The 15,629-nt window shown below is 36.1% G+C and overlaps 1 protein-coding gene across 7 annotated transcripts in view; it reads right to left on the reverse strand.

The window, feature by feature from the left end:
* Window positions 1-15,629, reverse strand: part of SEC22A (SEC22 homolog A, vesicle trafficking protein) — a 45,255-nt gene that overhangs the window by 28,090 nt on the left and 1,536 nt on the right. For 5 of the 7 annotated variants that reach the window (XM_030579277.1, XM_030579271.1, XM_030579274.1 and 2 more), the window contains 3 exons: window positions 9,610-9,813; window positions 5,418-5,581; window positions 3,959-4,153 (listed from right to left, as the gene is read on the reverse strand). In XM_030579277.1, coding sequence (XP_030435137.1) covers window positions 3,959-4,153; window positions 5,418-5,581; window positions 9,610-9,791 — 541 coding nt within the window. In that variant the 5' untranslated portion in view covers window positions 9,792-9,813. Of the gene's footprint in view, window positions 1-3,958; window positions 4,154-5,417; window positions 5,582-9,609; window positions 9,814-13,824; window positions 13,845-14,403; window positions 15,405-15,629 lie in introns of those variants that run through there. The other 2 variants (XM_030579275.1, XM_030579272.1) reach the window with 2 other exon arrangements.

A 15,629-nucleotide genomic window follows, 5' to 3' on the forward strand; every position in this document is an offset into this window, starting at 1 on the left:
CTTTGATGCTCAACTTTGGTAACTTATTTTTATTCTAACCACAAGACATATTAGACATAACGACTACTAAAATTAAGGCTGGATGCCAATTTCCATTCTAATTTCTTCAGTTACTTACAACTTTTCTCAAACTTTTGGGGTTTTTTTTGGCTGAAATTTTAGTCTCAGCCAATTGCATTTATTTAAACTGTTGGGTAAAATTAGTTCAGCTCTTGTTGAGTTTTATGAGTACAGGGTGGAAAGCCACACCCACATATTCTAATCAGGAATTTTACATTTTGATAACACAAAAATGAGGGATGTCTTATTCTGAAAAAGTCAACAGTTCTGTCAGTGAAAATCAGCAATTTTGTGCACAAATGTTAGAACGTTTCAATATTTTTTCTTTAAAAATTTTCAGGCACTCTAAGGACAATCTACACCATTGCTAACGCTACTAAGCTTCTCAAGGGATTACACATTCTATTGTCAAAAGAGCTAAGCACCAGACAGCAAATAAATACATAACAGAATTTAGAATGTCAGTTGAAGATGGCAGAGAAAAAGACAAGCTGTACAAGAGCCCCTAGGTCCATCAGCCTGTTCAATTTACAAACTCTTAAGAGGAGACAGCAGATAATCACTAAATTAGTGAGTTTTTAGTACAGGCCCGGGATCAAAAAATGCACAAATTCTAACGTCAGAACTTGTACATTCCTTGTAAGGAATGACTTTAATTGTATTCACATTTGTCCTGCCCTCCCTCCTCAGCTGCCATTTAAAAAATGTAATGTAATATTGTGATTGAAATATCGAGCACTCAACCTTTTAGTGGCTAAGGGTAGCTCCAAGAAGTATAACACAGCCTTATACTAGATATGTAGTATGTTTTATTGCTGTTTACCTTATTATATGTAAACCTGTACTATTTTTATTCATTTATACAGGGAGTACCTCTTTTAGTTCCACTGATTTGAGAGACTGTACCAGTTCTACTGGAATTCCTTATTTTAAAAGTAGGAAAGTTAATGTCAATTTCTAAGCTTTAAAAATATTTAAAACCAGACAAATGTATACCACAAATTAACAGTATGTTATCACCACATTTCTAAAGCATGATGAAACCTGAGATTATCTTTAAAGCAAAATATTATCAGGAGTTTGCATGATTCATACCCTCTACATTAAAAAAATAGCTTTAGTTTATTCATTATACAGAACAGTCTCTAAAGAAACTATTCCAATTTTCAACCAATTGAACAACAACATTTTAATAAGCCTAGACTCTCAATATTGTTCAACATCAGATATACGCCCAATAGCTGTATCTGTCCTAGTAATGCCAAATGCTTTACCATTATAGCTACAGTTAATGGGTCAAATTCTGTTCTCAAGTTACACTCGTGTAACAAAACAGAATTTGGCCTGTGTGTCTATTTAGCACCACTTAGTAGCTGAAGTGGTTTAAGACATGTAACTCACTCCCCACAAAACTCATACCTGAATGAGAAAGCAAAAAAATTATGGGACTTCGAGCAAGGAAGGTCACATTTGGAAAAGTTATCCATGGAACAGAGGAGAAACGGGGAAGTCTGACCTGCTGCATAGGTATCAGACAGACAGTGAAGATTTTTTAAGAAAGTCCTTACTCTGGGAGATGGTCGCAAGCTTATATTTGAGCAAGCAGCTGACCTGTGAAATTCTGGAACTGCTCTAAGATAAAGGACTTGTATTAAAGGAATAATTACACTTCAAACACTGTAGTATCCAATGGTCCTTTCTATCAGGAGCAAAATGCAGCTAAAACTTAAATATTGGGAGAAAAAACAGAGTATAATCTTCCCTGGATATACAGGCCTTGAGAGGGAGAATCTGCAACCAGGCAGATTCCAGAAAGGAAGAAGAGAAGAGACAAATATGTAAAATAGAGAGGAAGGATAAACTAATTAAATGAAAATCTGACAGGAAAATTGAGAAATGTCAGGAATACTTCTAAAACAATCAGGTCAAGCAAAAACCAGCAAGGGAACTCTGACTTCTGATTTAAAGGTTTTTTTTTTTAAATCTTTAACTTGTGATAACATGATAAAGAAAAAAGAAAGGAAGAATGGAAAAGAGAAGGAAAGGTGCCTTACTGCAATTGAATTTAAGCTATTATGTTCTCAGAGGATCTTTTATTCTAACAATGTCATAAATAAGCATCTAATGCTTCCTGAAAACACTTTTAAAAAATAATCTATTTAGAAATAATTCTGCCTCTGCCATAGATGTATTTTTCCTTTTAACCATAAACTCCACCCAGAGGATTTTTATTGAGTTTATTTGCTCCCCTTGTGACACCATAACCTTTTCCACAGACATAGGATTACATCAGGCTGTTAAATAAGTAGCAGATTAACTCTGAAGAAAGGTGCAAGTGTCAGAAGTGATAAAAGGAGTCCATAGAATTATAATAAAAATGTATAGTACATATATACAAGCAGAAATGGTACTGAAAATGTTTCCCACATTTCTCCATCAGTCACCGACAATATTAAGAATGCTCTGGATGATTTAGCATAGGGATATGGCATACCTTGAGAGGTACCATTGTCCTAAATAATTTGAACACGATTACACATTCTCCTTTGTTGTTGCAGTAGTTAGATTTTTTTTTGTCAGTATCAACATTATAATCATAATAACTATAAATTATTTGCACTTTGATAGCTTCTAAAAGTCTCAGTTAGGATCAGAACCCCACAGTGGTGGGCACTGAACAAACACCTTAGCAATGTACCTTTTTCAACTAAAACAGCATTTTAACACCTGTAGAGAGAAGATCTACAGTAGAAATAGAATAAACTAATTGCTGAAAAAGAATTACTAGCATAATAGTTAAATTGACTTAATATTTGTAAAAGTGTATGAATTTTAGCTGATCACTTATTTTACAGTACTTTAATAAGAGTTCACGTTTGTGTCATTAATTCAGGCCCTAATCCTGCAAGATGAACTGTATGGTACAGAAGTCTGCCCATATGGATGAGCATAAGGACCAAAGATATTTTTTTTAAATGAAAAATGTTTAACCTTACAATAAATGATGAAAACTTATTTTAATTTTTTCACTTCACTGAACTTGAAGACTGAAACTAGACTATTCTGTTTCACTTTCTCTAGTCAGTTTCATTTGTAGAATCCATGCATTAGTATAATGTTTGTGTGTTCTTGTTTTCATTCTTCTATTCTGCTGAGAAATACCCAAATTTGGAGCTTAACTGCTTGAAAGTGTTTTTAATATCACCAGATAAATACTAGAATCATATGTCAGTATATAGTACTCTAACATCCAAACTCACCAATGTATTAGTTATCTTATGTGCTTTAAAAGTTACCCTAAAACATTTATTCTTTTCATGATATAAATGAAAAAAAATCAAGACTTAAAATAGAACTGTCATGACAAAAATAAATGAAAGTGTGCTATCACTGATGTGATGTACTAGGTACAAACATTTTTATTATTTTTTTTAAAAGAGTACTGAATTTAAACAGGATAATTACTTTCAGTCTGAATGTCAAGGACCTGCCCTATGTGATGCTCTTCCCACTCAGTTCAGTAGTCATGACATGCCCACAGCAATACAATGCTTTCACGCCTTCAGATCCCATTATAAAGAAATCACTAATTGATTTATGAGTCTTGTTAAAAAGAACGTATATTTAAATGTCTACCTTCACTTGCATATTTTCATTTAGAAACCAGTCTATCAGTAATTGCCCACTATGGAAGCTGCAGGGGAAGAGTAATTAACTGAAGCTACAGCTGCTAAACAAGAACACACATCCTATGTCATGGCAATTGTTCTTTATACAGACTAGAAACCAGGTTTGGCATTATTTTCCATATTTCATTTTGATTAAAAAAAGGCAAAGTAAACATACGGCTCTGTGTCTGGTTTACATAAGATAATAGTAATTAAGGCACCAAACTCACCAGCAGATATCTTACCAGTACCCTTAAATTCAGCAGCTGATAAGTGTGCAAATCCATTAGTTGAACCAAGTTCAGACATGGAAATTTGATAAGGTGGTCTCAGCTTGATTTCTGTCTGCATGTCAGCAAGATTTATCTTTGTCGACAGAGACCGTGGGTTATTATATCTCTGCTTGGTCCTTTGAATAAAATTATCTGTGTAAAATTAAAAAAAAAATCCCTATAGACATTTGTTAATTAAATTATTCCAGACTGAGGCTTTATGGGCCATATATTTCTAAAATACAAATTTAAATTTATTATTTGAAATTCTTACATTTATCTTGGAACATTCTCATACTATTTCTGTTTTATGACTAATATATCATGGACTAATTAATTCTGCAATATAAAAAATTAAGCTCTAGAAATCTAATTACTTAACGACTGTGAATAAACTAATGACTTACACGGCATGATACTAAAAGCACTGCTAATATAATGGATGTATTTCACTAGCTTTAGCTTCTCTCTCAATTTAGCAAATATTCTTATAAAGTAATTTTTTTTCAGCTATAAATGCACTTAATTTTAAAATGTGACTTAAATTACAAAATATTAGGGCTGAATACTTTCATTATATCTTCTCTCTTCAGTAGTAAACACACCAATATAACGAAATTACTTTCTAAACTCACAGCTAGGAAAACACATTGAAGGATGGAGAAAAGGAAGAAAGCAAGCAGTGGTTATTCTAAAGGAAACCTTTAAAAAATAGACTGGATCAGCTGCATTGGAAAATTGAATGAATTTAGTAGGCACCACATTTTTCTGCACCTTGTGTTCCTTTTACTCTGTCTAAAACGAATTTTGTCAGAATAAATAAAACTAGATTATTTTACCTCCAAATGAAGGTATAATTTTTAAGACACTGCAGATATCGGCAGAAACCTTAAGAGATGCTACAAGTAATGCCACATGTAGTAGGTATTTGAAGCTTGAATCACAGAAATTTCAATGTATACAGCAAATCAAAATCTTCACTTCCTTTCTTTGCATTGAACAAATAACTATTACACAGTGAAGAGCAAACATACAACTGGGATTTTTTAGTTTGGAAATGGCTTACAAAGCTCAATATCTTTATAGGTTCAGTATTTTGATACACGTATAATGTCAAACATCTCAACATATTACTAACTGACAGAAGTTAAACTCATCCACATTTGTTCATGCAGAACCTGATCAAAAACTTATTGAAGTTAATGGAAAGATTCAACTCCCACTAAAGACTATGGGAATCTTTCTAATGACTTTAATGGGAGCTGGATTAGGCCCTCAATCACCCTAAAGCTAAATAAACATAATCTTGGCTGAATATTTGCAATTTGTATGTTTTAAGTTGTACGTTCTTTAAAATAGTTAGTTGAATTTGAGTTAGGTTTGAAAGAGTTATTGTAGTAAGCAGTCAGATCCTTACCAAACTCTATGAAACAGTATGGCCGGATGGCAGTATTTGTCCTCATCATATTGTACGTGGTGATGAACTCTTTCTGAAGCTCATCCAGGAAGCAGAAAGCCAGAACACTGGGGTAATTTTCAGTGCACAGCATCATGTAGCTCACTCCCAGAGAGCTAATAAAACTATAATTTAAGAAATGGTTTTAAAATTTCAAAATTAATTCCAGGTAACTTACAACTTTGCAAGACTGGTTCCATATGCCATAAACGGAGAAGCAAAAAACATCTATGGGGTAATAAAGATAATAATATTTATTGAAAAAGCCAGAGATTGTTTTAGGAAAAATTACTTTTAGATAATGTCTTCTTTCTTTTAAAGAAAACTGTATTAATGAATGAGAAGCTATGCTATACATATAAAAGTGTATAGTGTGTTGCAATGGACTAACGTGTGGACGAGAGGGAGATGACGATAAAATCGTTGGGGGTGGGAAACACATGGGTATCCTCTCCTAGGAATGGCACATTTAGAATAAATGCAGAACATGCTATCTGGTGCATTCCAAAGGTAAAAAACCGCTCTTCAGAATTACTACATCACTTAGATGTTAACAAATTGTTGTATTTGATTATTGGTTCATGAAGTTTCAAAACAGAAGTTTCAAAATTAGTTTCAAAATTAGTTCAAGTATCTGTCATATACAGCTTAAAATAAATCGAACTAATCGTTATATATCAAGATTTTAACAGTCTTAATAATAGACGATAAATATATAAAATCTTTGATTACGTGATGTCCAGTTCTTTAAACTCTATCAGTTGTCAAAGAAATTATAGATGTATCAAGATTTACTACTGAAGTTTATTAATAAAGTCAAAGCCACAGCGCTATATTTTTGTGCATAATTACTTAAAGCAATGATCATTAACTTCTGAGAGGAAATACTGACTTTATTTGCATTTACGCACACAGAATCGATATTTGCTCTACCTTAACAAGTATAGCTTAGGTTTCATTGCTTGCATTTATCTTAATTCACAGAGATAAAAATATCAGCCAATGTGTACATTTGTTTTGTGAAAACTGTTCTTTGTGTGTTGTCTGAAGCACAGCTACAATGAAGGTAAAAGTATAAATTTTGAGATGGGGGGAAGAAGATAATAGTGGGGTTGTTTTTAAAATAAACCGAGAGGCTAAACCTTTACTCATATGCTGTAACTATTTAATGTTATAACTATCACATCAGTGAGCCACAGAAGTTATTAGAATACAATAGCTACCATTAAGCAGCCACATCAAACATTTCTATTGCTAATGTGTTTGGTTTTTTTAAATTCAGTATGCTGAATGGTTGGGGGGGAACGACATTAAACTCCTGACCTTTAAATTTTGGTTAATTTCATGCTCATGAAAGTGCAAGTGAAAGACAGGCAACATGGCTGGAGCCAGAACTGGTAAAGGTAGGTGTTGCACAAGATTCTTCATGCAGAACTGCCACTGCTCTTCTGACCTGCTTTTGTAAGAACCTTTCTTGAGCTGAGCCTGCCAACCATGCTGAATCAAAGAATCAGAGAAATTTAAACTGGAAAAGTTCAGGCTGTTTGTGGCCTGATCCTGAGAGGTGCAGGTCAACTTACAGCCACCACAGCAACTGCTGTAGTGGTGGGTGTCCACACTACCCTGCTTGGGGTCAATGGTGCGCTTGTACTGCAAACGCAGACCCAGGCCATAGAACTTCCCAAAAATAATTCCTAGAGCAGATCTTTCAGAAAAACATCCAATCTTAATTTTAAAACTACCAATAATGGACAATCTCCCATGACCCCTGGTAAATTGTTCCAATGGTTATTTACTCTCACCATTATAAATGTAAGCGCTTCACCAGAGCGCTTCCACTGACCTAAGAGCAGCAGTGCGGGGCTCTCAACTCTGCTAGCAGCTCCCTGCCGAAGTCTGGCTGCTCCGCAAACTCCCTGTTCGCCGCCCCACCGGCCCCTGGGCTTCTGCCCTATCCATTCTCCGCCAGGAGTGGGGGGGAAAGCCTCCCAGGGCTTCTCCCCTACCCATCACCCACCAGGAACAGGGGGAAGCCAACTGAGGCTTCTCACCACTGTAGCGAGGTGTCCAGCTGTCCTGGCTACTTCTCCCCTCCAGATCTCCCACCTGCCCACTAGGAGCTCTGCAGCCTTGTCAATTTCACAGCTCATGGAGCTGTGAAACTGATTAGACTGTTAAACTCACAGCAAGGAATGGAGTCGCAAAGCCACCCCGACCTCTGGCCCAGCTCCCGGCTGGGAGTAAGGTCCAGCCACTCAGCTCTCCAGAGAAGTGGGGGCTTTCTTGTTAATTTCACAGCTCATGCCGTGAAATTGATAAGACAGCCAATGACGGGACACAGTGTCATTCTAATTACACCGACATAAGCCTCACGCCTCTCGTAGAGGTTTAGTTATTATATCGGTGTAGTAGGGTGCTCACATTAGTAGAAGGAAGGGTGTAGTATACACACTGACATAATTAACTGAGTCGTGTAGACCAAACACCTTTCTAGTGAGTGATACCTTAAAAAAAAAAAACACATATCAAGAAGTACTTGAAAAGTGAACATTATAATCAGCTAACTATTTCAGGATAATCCAAGAAGTTTCCTGTTTCAAAACTACAATGGAGGAAAAGAATACATTCTGCATTGTTATACTAACTACATAGCACCAATATGCATAGGCACTGTCAAATACTTTAGATCCAAATTTTAAGCCTGGCAAAAGTCAAAACCAAAAAAGTTTTAGGAGAATCAGTCACACCATTGTGAAGTTGCTGGATGGGCTTCAGGAGCCCTGGATTCTACTCAAAGCTCTGCTACAGACTTCAGACACTTTCCTTTTTCTGTGTTGCAATTCCCCATCTCCGTAAATTGGGACAATTCTACTTTCTCTACCTCATTGATACATCCTGCATATGTTCATTAATGTTCGTGAGAACACAAAATTACACTGATGAGCATTACAGAAAAGCACAGACATACACAGGAAAATGCTTTTACAAAACTTTTAATAAATATTTTCAAGATTTTTTTTAAATATTAGTACAACTTCAAAAATTGGGGAGGGATAGAAAAGATAGAGGGTTCAGGCGATGTAAAGATTTACCTTAAGTACAGGAAAGAAATGTAATAGCAATGTGTTAATGCATGAGACCCATAAGGGAAACTTTAGTTTCACTGTCCAAGCGAGTAAAGTACATAAAAAATGAAAAGTAAATTAGATTTTGGTGTTTACTAAATAACTGTTTATTAATAAACTAAGCTGTTAATGATAAGATGTTTATCTCAACAGTGCACATTTAATCATGGAATATTTCCGCCATACATACATGGCATATTAGCATATTATAAGCAATATAGCATATTATTATTATTATTCATATTATGGAGGAAGCCAGCATACTCTAGTCAGGACGAAGGCTCTACTGAGCCAGGTGCTTTACACATGTAGGAAAACATGGTCCCTATCCAAACTAACATTTGCTCTTGGTGTTACAAATTAAGGTAAGGGGGGCAAATCCTGTATTCCTTACATATGCAAAGCTCCCACTGAAGTCAATAGTAATTCTAGGTGAATAAGGCATGCAGGTTAGGTTCTATGGCCCAGGTTTTTAAAAGTGTCTAGACTACTGACTCCTACTGATTTCAAGGAGTTCGCCGCGTACAAATCTGTAAAAATCTGGCCCCAATTCTATAACACATTTTTATATGCAGACCGATGATTTGAAAAGGCAGTAATTTTACATTCATTTTATATTTTGATAGTTTGTTTTTCTTTGTCTGATGCGAATTATCATCATTTCCTTGAACTACCATAACAAAGAATATCCAAGGACTAATCAGAAGTCTCCTGAGTTCCTGGGGCTTTTAATGCTACACGCTACCTTGAAACCAATAGGATAATGGAATAAATCTTAAAAATGCTTCATCTTGCAAGACTCTAGCAGGCCAATAATTTAAATATTTATAACAATGCAGGTTACATCGAACTAGGATTTCTACCAGAATATAAATGTCTTTAAAGTCTATCGTATCTTAACTTTCAATTTCCAAATACAAAAATAATTGTTGATAGTTATTCTTAATTTAATTCATTACCTCTACACTGCAACTGTTAACTAAACACCACTCAGGAATGTTACAAGGATAAAAAAAAGAAATTCTTACTTTATATTATACTGGCCAGCTTTCAGCATACATCTATCAGGAAGCTGAGCAAGCTTCTTCAAGAGTGTTTTAAAATATTTTCTACATTGCTGCACTCCCATGCTTTGCTCATAATCTGTAGAGGCAGATAGCGGGAGCCCATCTCTAACACGGACCACTGAGGCAGATAAAATCATAGACATTGCCAACAGATTTAGTGAAAACCTAAAACAAAACAAATACATTCAGAAATGCAGATCAGACAAAATTAAAACAAACAAACAAAAATTGAATATGCAGCCAGAACCATTACTATCTGGTGGCTAGATGAGGTAACTCTCAATCAAGGCTGATGGGTTACATGTCCGGTTCAGCTTTAATACACAGCAAGTCACAAAGGGCTTATTCTGGAACCTAAGCTCACACAGGCAGTCCTGTTAAGTAGTCCCTACCAGTCTCTCTGACTCACAAACAGGTTGCAGAATCAGACTTTTGACTTCTCTTATTAATATGTATTATTCGTATTACCACAGCACTTAGCAGGCCTCAGTCTCAGAGTGTCTATTTTTTTATTATTTGTTTTACAGTAGTGCCTAGAGGCACCAAGATCAAGATCAGAGTGCTAGGCACTATACATACCACATACTCTTGATCAGTGAGACAAAGATAAGATCTTGCCCAAAGACCTTAAAGTCTACACAAGCAAGACAGACAAAGGAGTTTTTATTATTCCTATTTTATAGATCAGGAATTGAGATACAGAGAGAATAAGGCCATGACCAAGGAAAAATTTAAAACAAGTGCCTAACTAACTATCAGCACGTGAATAGTTCTGCTGAATTCAGTGGTACTATACAGATGCTTTAAGTTAGGCACAAGTTTAAGTACCTTGCTGAATAGAGACTGACTTAACTTAACCAAAGTAACAAAGGAAACATGCGGCAGAGCCAAAAATAAAACCTAGGTCTCCTTAGTCACTGTCTAGTGTCTTAATCATGAAACCCTCTCTCTCTTATTTGGGTCTGAGTTTATTGATCTGTAAAATGTGTATAGCAATATCCACCTTACACAAGTATTGAGAAGTTTAAACTAAATAATGTTTGTAAAGCAAGTGAAAACCATGAACAAACTACCATAAAAGGACAAAGTATAATTATTTTAAGATACATGGGATCTAACCTCTGAGGCAGGGATGGGAAGAATAAAATAAATGTAACGTCAAGTGATTCCTATTCAAACTAAAATTTTACTTTTTGGCCCTGATGTAATGCTGCTCTCAACTTTCTCCAACAGTCATATATTCTGTGGCATGCTTGGTCTGCATGTACAAAACTATATAACAAAAGGGTTTTATTAAAATACTCATGGAACAAAAGGTGACAAATCACAGCAGACATTTTAAAACACACCCCTGCAACCTTTGTCAAGAATTAAAAGATAGATAAATATTTAAATGCCCAAACCCTTAAAAGTTTCAGTAGATATATCAAAATGATCAAAAGTTTGGCAAGACAAGCATTATGTGGTTCTCTAAACGTAAAATTACTTATTTGTTCATTTGTCTGACCGCCTGTAAAACATAAGCCATAGAACTTCCCAAAAATAATTCCCAGAGCAGATCTTTCAGAAAAACATCCAATCTTGATTTTAAAACTGCCAATAATGGACAACCTCCCACGACTCCTGGTAAATTGTTCCAAAGGTTAATTACTCTCACTATTATAAACGTATGCATTATTTCCAGTACGAATTTGTCTACCTTCAACAGTGTATAATTATTTAAAGGGTATAAACTAGAGCTGTTGATTAATCACAATTAACTCACGCGATTAACTCAAAAAAATTAAGCACGATTAATCGCACTGTTAAGCAATAGAATACCAATTGAAATTTATTAAATATTTTGGATGTTTTTCTACATTTTCAAATATATTGATTTCATTTACAACGTAGAATACAAAGTGCACAATGCTCACTTTTTATGATCTTTGATTACAAATATTTGCACTCTAAAAATGATAAAAAAGAAATAGTGTTTTTCAATTCACCTTATACAAGTACTGAAGTGCAATCTCTTTATCTTGAAAGTGCAACTTGCAAATGTAGGGGTTTATTTTACATAACTGCACTCCAAAACAAAACGATGTAAAGTAAAGCTTTACCGCCTACAAATCCACAAGTCCTACTTCTTGTTCAGCCAATCGCTAAGAGAAACAGGTTTGTTTACATTTACAAGAGATAATGCTGCCCACTTCTTCATTACAACGTCATCTGAAAGTGAGAACAGGCGTCGCATGGCACTGTTGTAGCTGGCGTCACAAGATAGACTCATAGACTCTAGGACTGGAAGGGACCTCGAGAGGTCATCGAGTCCAGTCCCCTGCCCTCATGGCAGGACCAAATACTGTCTAGACCATCCCTGATAGACATTTATCTAACCTACTCTTAAATATCTCCAGCGATGGAGATTCCATGTAAAGATATTTACATGCCAGATGCACCAAAGATTCATATGCCTCTCATGCTTCGGCCATCGTACCAAAGGACATGCTTCCATGCTGATGACACTCGTTAAAAAGAAAAAAAGTGTTGATTACATTTGTGACTGAACTCCTTGGGGGAGAACTGTATGTCTCCTGCTCTGTTTTACCTGTATTCTGCCATACATTTCATGTTATAGCAGTCTTGGATGATGACCCAGCACATGTTCATTTTAAGAACACTTTCACTGCAGATTTGATAAAATGCAAAGAAGATACCAATGTGAAATGTCTAAAGATAGCTCTAGCACTTGACCCAAGATTTAAGAATTTGAAGTGCCTTCCAAAATGTCTGAGAGGGACGTGTGGAGCATGCTTTCAGAAGTCTCAAAAGAGCAATGCTCCGATGCACAAAGTACAGAATCCAAACCACCAAAAATCAACCTTCTGCTAGTGGCATCTGACTTAGATAATGAAAATGAACATGCGTTGGTCTGCACTGATCTGGATTATTATTGAGCAGAACCTGTCATCAGCATGTCCCCTGGAATGGTGGTTGAAGCATGAAGGGACAAATGAATCTTTAGCGCATCTGACATGTAAATATCTTGCGACGCTGGCTACAACAGCGAACGTCTGTTCTCACTTTCAGGTGACACTGTAAATTAGAAGCGGGCAGCATTGTCTCCTGCAAATGTAAACAAGCTTGTCTGTCTGAGTGATTGGCTGAACAAGAAGTAGGACTGAGTGGACTTGCAGGCTCTAAAATTTTACATTGTTTTATTTTTGAATGCAGGTTTTTTTGTACATAATTCTACATTTGTACATTCAACTTTCATGATAAAGAGATTGCTCTACAGTACTTGTATTAGGTGAATTGAAAAATACTATTTCTTTTGTTTTTTAACAGTGCAAATACTTTAATAAAAAAATTAAGTGAGCACTGTACACGTTATATTCTGTGTTGTAACTGAAATCAATATATTTAAAAATGTAGACAATATCCAAAAATATTTAAATAAGTGGTATTCTATTATTGTTTAACAGTGTGATTAATCGTATGATTTAAAAAATGGGATTTAAAACCCATTTCTATTTGACTATGCAGATTTCCAAAGTGAAGAAGACAAAGACCCATCCCTTCAATCATTTAAAAACTAGGCTGAATAGTATATTATGAAGAACGGTCCTATATTCGCAGGAAGATGGACAAATGAACTACAGTAATAAAGCTCTCTGATAGCATTTATTAAATTAATCACAGCAATTTCATTATCACTAATCTCTTTTGGGGAAAAAGGAGGAGTGCAAAAATATCAAGTAGGTAGGATTACATAATGCTATATTTATCTCTCCAAAACTCTCCCATTGCCCATATATTAAATACTGAACCTAATTTCCATTCAATCATTGTTTTACTCCCAGAATTAAGGGCAAAGAATATAAATAGCAATATCAATAACAGAGACAGCAGAACTGAGAGAGAATAAAATCCTTCTTCTAGATCTGTTATCTATTTTACATATTTATTTTATTTGTAAATAAAATATTCTCATAAATTCTAGATAAATAGGCATTCAGATTAAATGAACGCTATTTACATAAGGCAAATTAGTCCCTCTTTTAAAGGATACACTTCCCTGAAACCTGCCAGCTGTCTTCCATGCATTATGAAATGACAGAAAAACAAAACTTTGTTTAGACAGTCTTTTTTAATATCATTAGTGAAGTATTTCTTAAGCCATCCAATGAATACATTTCTTTCTTCTCAGTCTCCGAAGAATAGTGTCAGAAGACTGTATAAAAAGTTGTCATTTATCTTAAAAACAAAAACAATCAAAAATACTGTCACCAAACACACTGTGGCTACAAGAGCATATGAATGTAGAGAAATTAACAAATACACATATTTTAACTGTATGCAATTCAGCATTGCAAAACTGTCATGAAAATTTACCACTAAACAAAAGTGTACTAACTCTTCCTGTAACAGGATGATGGCAATTAAAAAACAAGGAATATTTTATTCAGCCAATCAAAAATATTAAATATTTCTCTACAGCAAGCAGCTTTTTGTGCATGTGTATATATGTGCACATAGGAAAATGTGATGAAGGAATATTTCTATAAAGTAATGTTATCTTTAAATGTCATTTCTATCTATCCATCCAAAAGTTTAGGTATTAATCTGCACTCAATCTCTTACATATTTAGTATTTTTTCCCCAGATACTCTCTACCTCAGACTATTCTGAACTCAAGCGACCTCACTTTCCTTACAAATATAACAGTGAGTCTCCCACCCTTCACAGATTTGTGAAAAGTACGTTACTCACTTGAAAGCCTGCTGTTTCCATTGCAGGGCCCCTGGGAATTAGGAATATGTGGTTGTGGGGTCCATGACCTAATCCCAGTTTCTTCTACTGAAAAGAGGAAACTGGTAATTGTTTTTAATAGGGAGGCACATCATTACAACTCCATATTCAGAGCTATGTTCTGAAATGAGCCTTAATATGAGATATATATTCCTGTTATTCCCCCATGTGAAGATGGCCTTTCAGTGTGAAATGTGACACAATGTTAGTTTTATAGTCTGAATTTTCAAGACAACTTTTGTTTGACTCCTTTGCATACATTTTTAATATAAACTGTTTGAAATTGGACTGTTGATGAGTGTCGTTCACGGCAGTACCACCTTTAAAAAAAAAAAAACACACACACAAACACACACATACAACACATTGCCTAGCTTCACAAAAACGAACAGAGATGAATTCTGAGTACATCTGGTGCAATGGGTAGTCTCTGCTCTCCAACATATGCTAGTCTTCCAGCACCTCATTTTCCAAATTATCCCCTTTCAATCCATGAACTTATTACATTAAACATCCACAACTAATGGATGATAGTTTGATAGACTGCTGCCTGCTGAAGGGCTGATTGAGAGGGCAGAGGAAAGGTGTACAGTACCTGTGGGAGTAGTAAGGTGTGTGCCTGTTGTTATGTATTGAAAGGTGGGTTAATGTCTCATTTTCTTGCCTTTTCTGGGTTTGTGTCATGTCATGTGGATCAGCCTTAACTGTTTCACAATTTTCTATTCATTAGTTTATTTTCTTAACTGTATAAAAGCTTTACACTGTATGCTCTAGATCAGGGGTGGGCAAACTACAGCCCGTGGGCCAGATCCGGCCCATCTGGGCTTTGGATCCAACCCGCGGGATTGCCAGCCCCGTGCCGCTCCCAAAAGCAGTCAGCACCATGGCCTCTGGTGGGCCAGAGGGCTCCGCACACTGCCCTCGCCTGCTGGCACTGCCCCCCGCAGCTCCCATTGGCCAGAAATGGGGAGCCGCGGCTAATGGGAGCTTCAGGGGAGGTACCTGCAGGCAAAGGCAGCGCACAGAGCCCTCTGTCCCCGCTCCCCCCGGGGCTGCAGAGACGTGGTGCCAGCTGCTTCTGGGAGTGGCGTGGGGACAGGGCAGGCAGGGAGCCTGCCTTAGCCCTGCTGCCACTCCAGAGCCGCTCCAGGTAAGCAGCAAAGCGCCAGGGCCTGCACCCTGAACCG

This window comes from Gopherus evgoodei, chromosome 11 (assembly GCF_007399415.2).
Source record: "Gopherus evgoodei ecotype Sinaloan lineage chromosome 11, rGopEvg1_v1.p, whole genome shotgun sequence".
NCBI classification, from domain to species: Eukaryota; Metazoa; Chordata; order Testudines; family Testudinidae; genus Gopherus; species Gopherus evgoodei.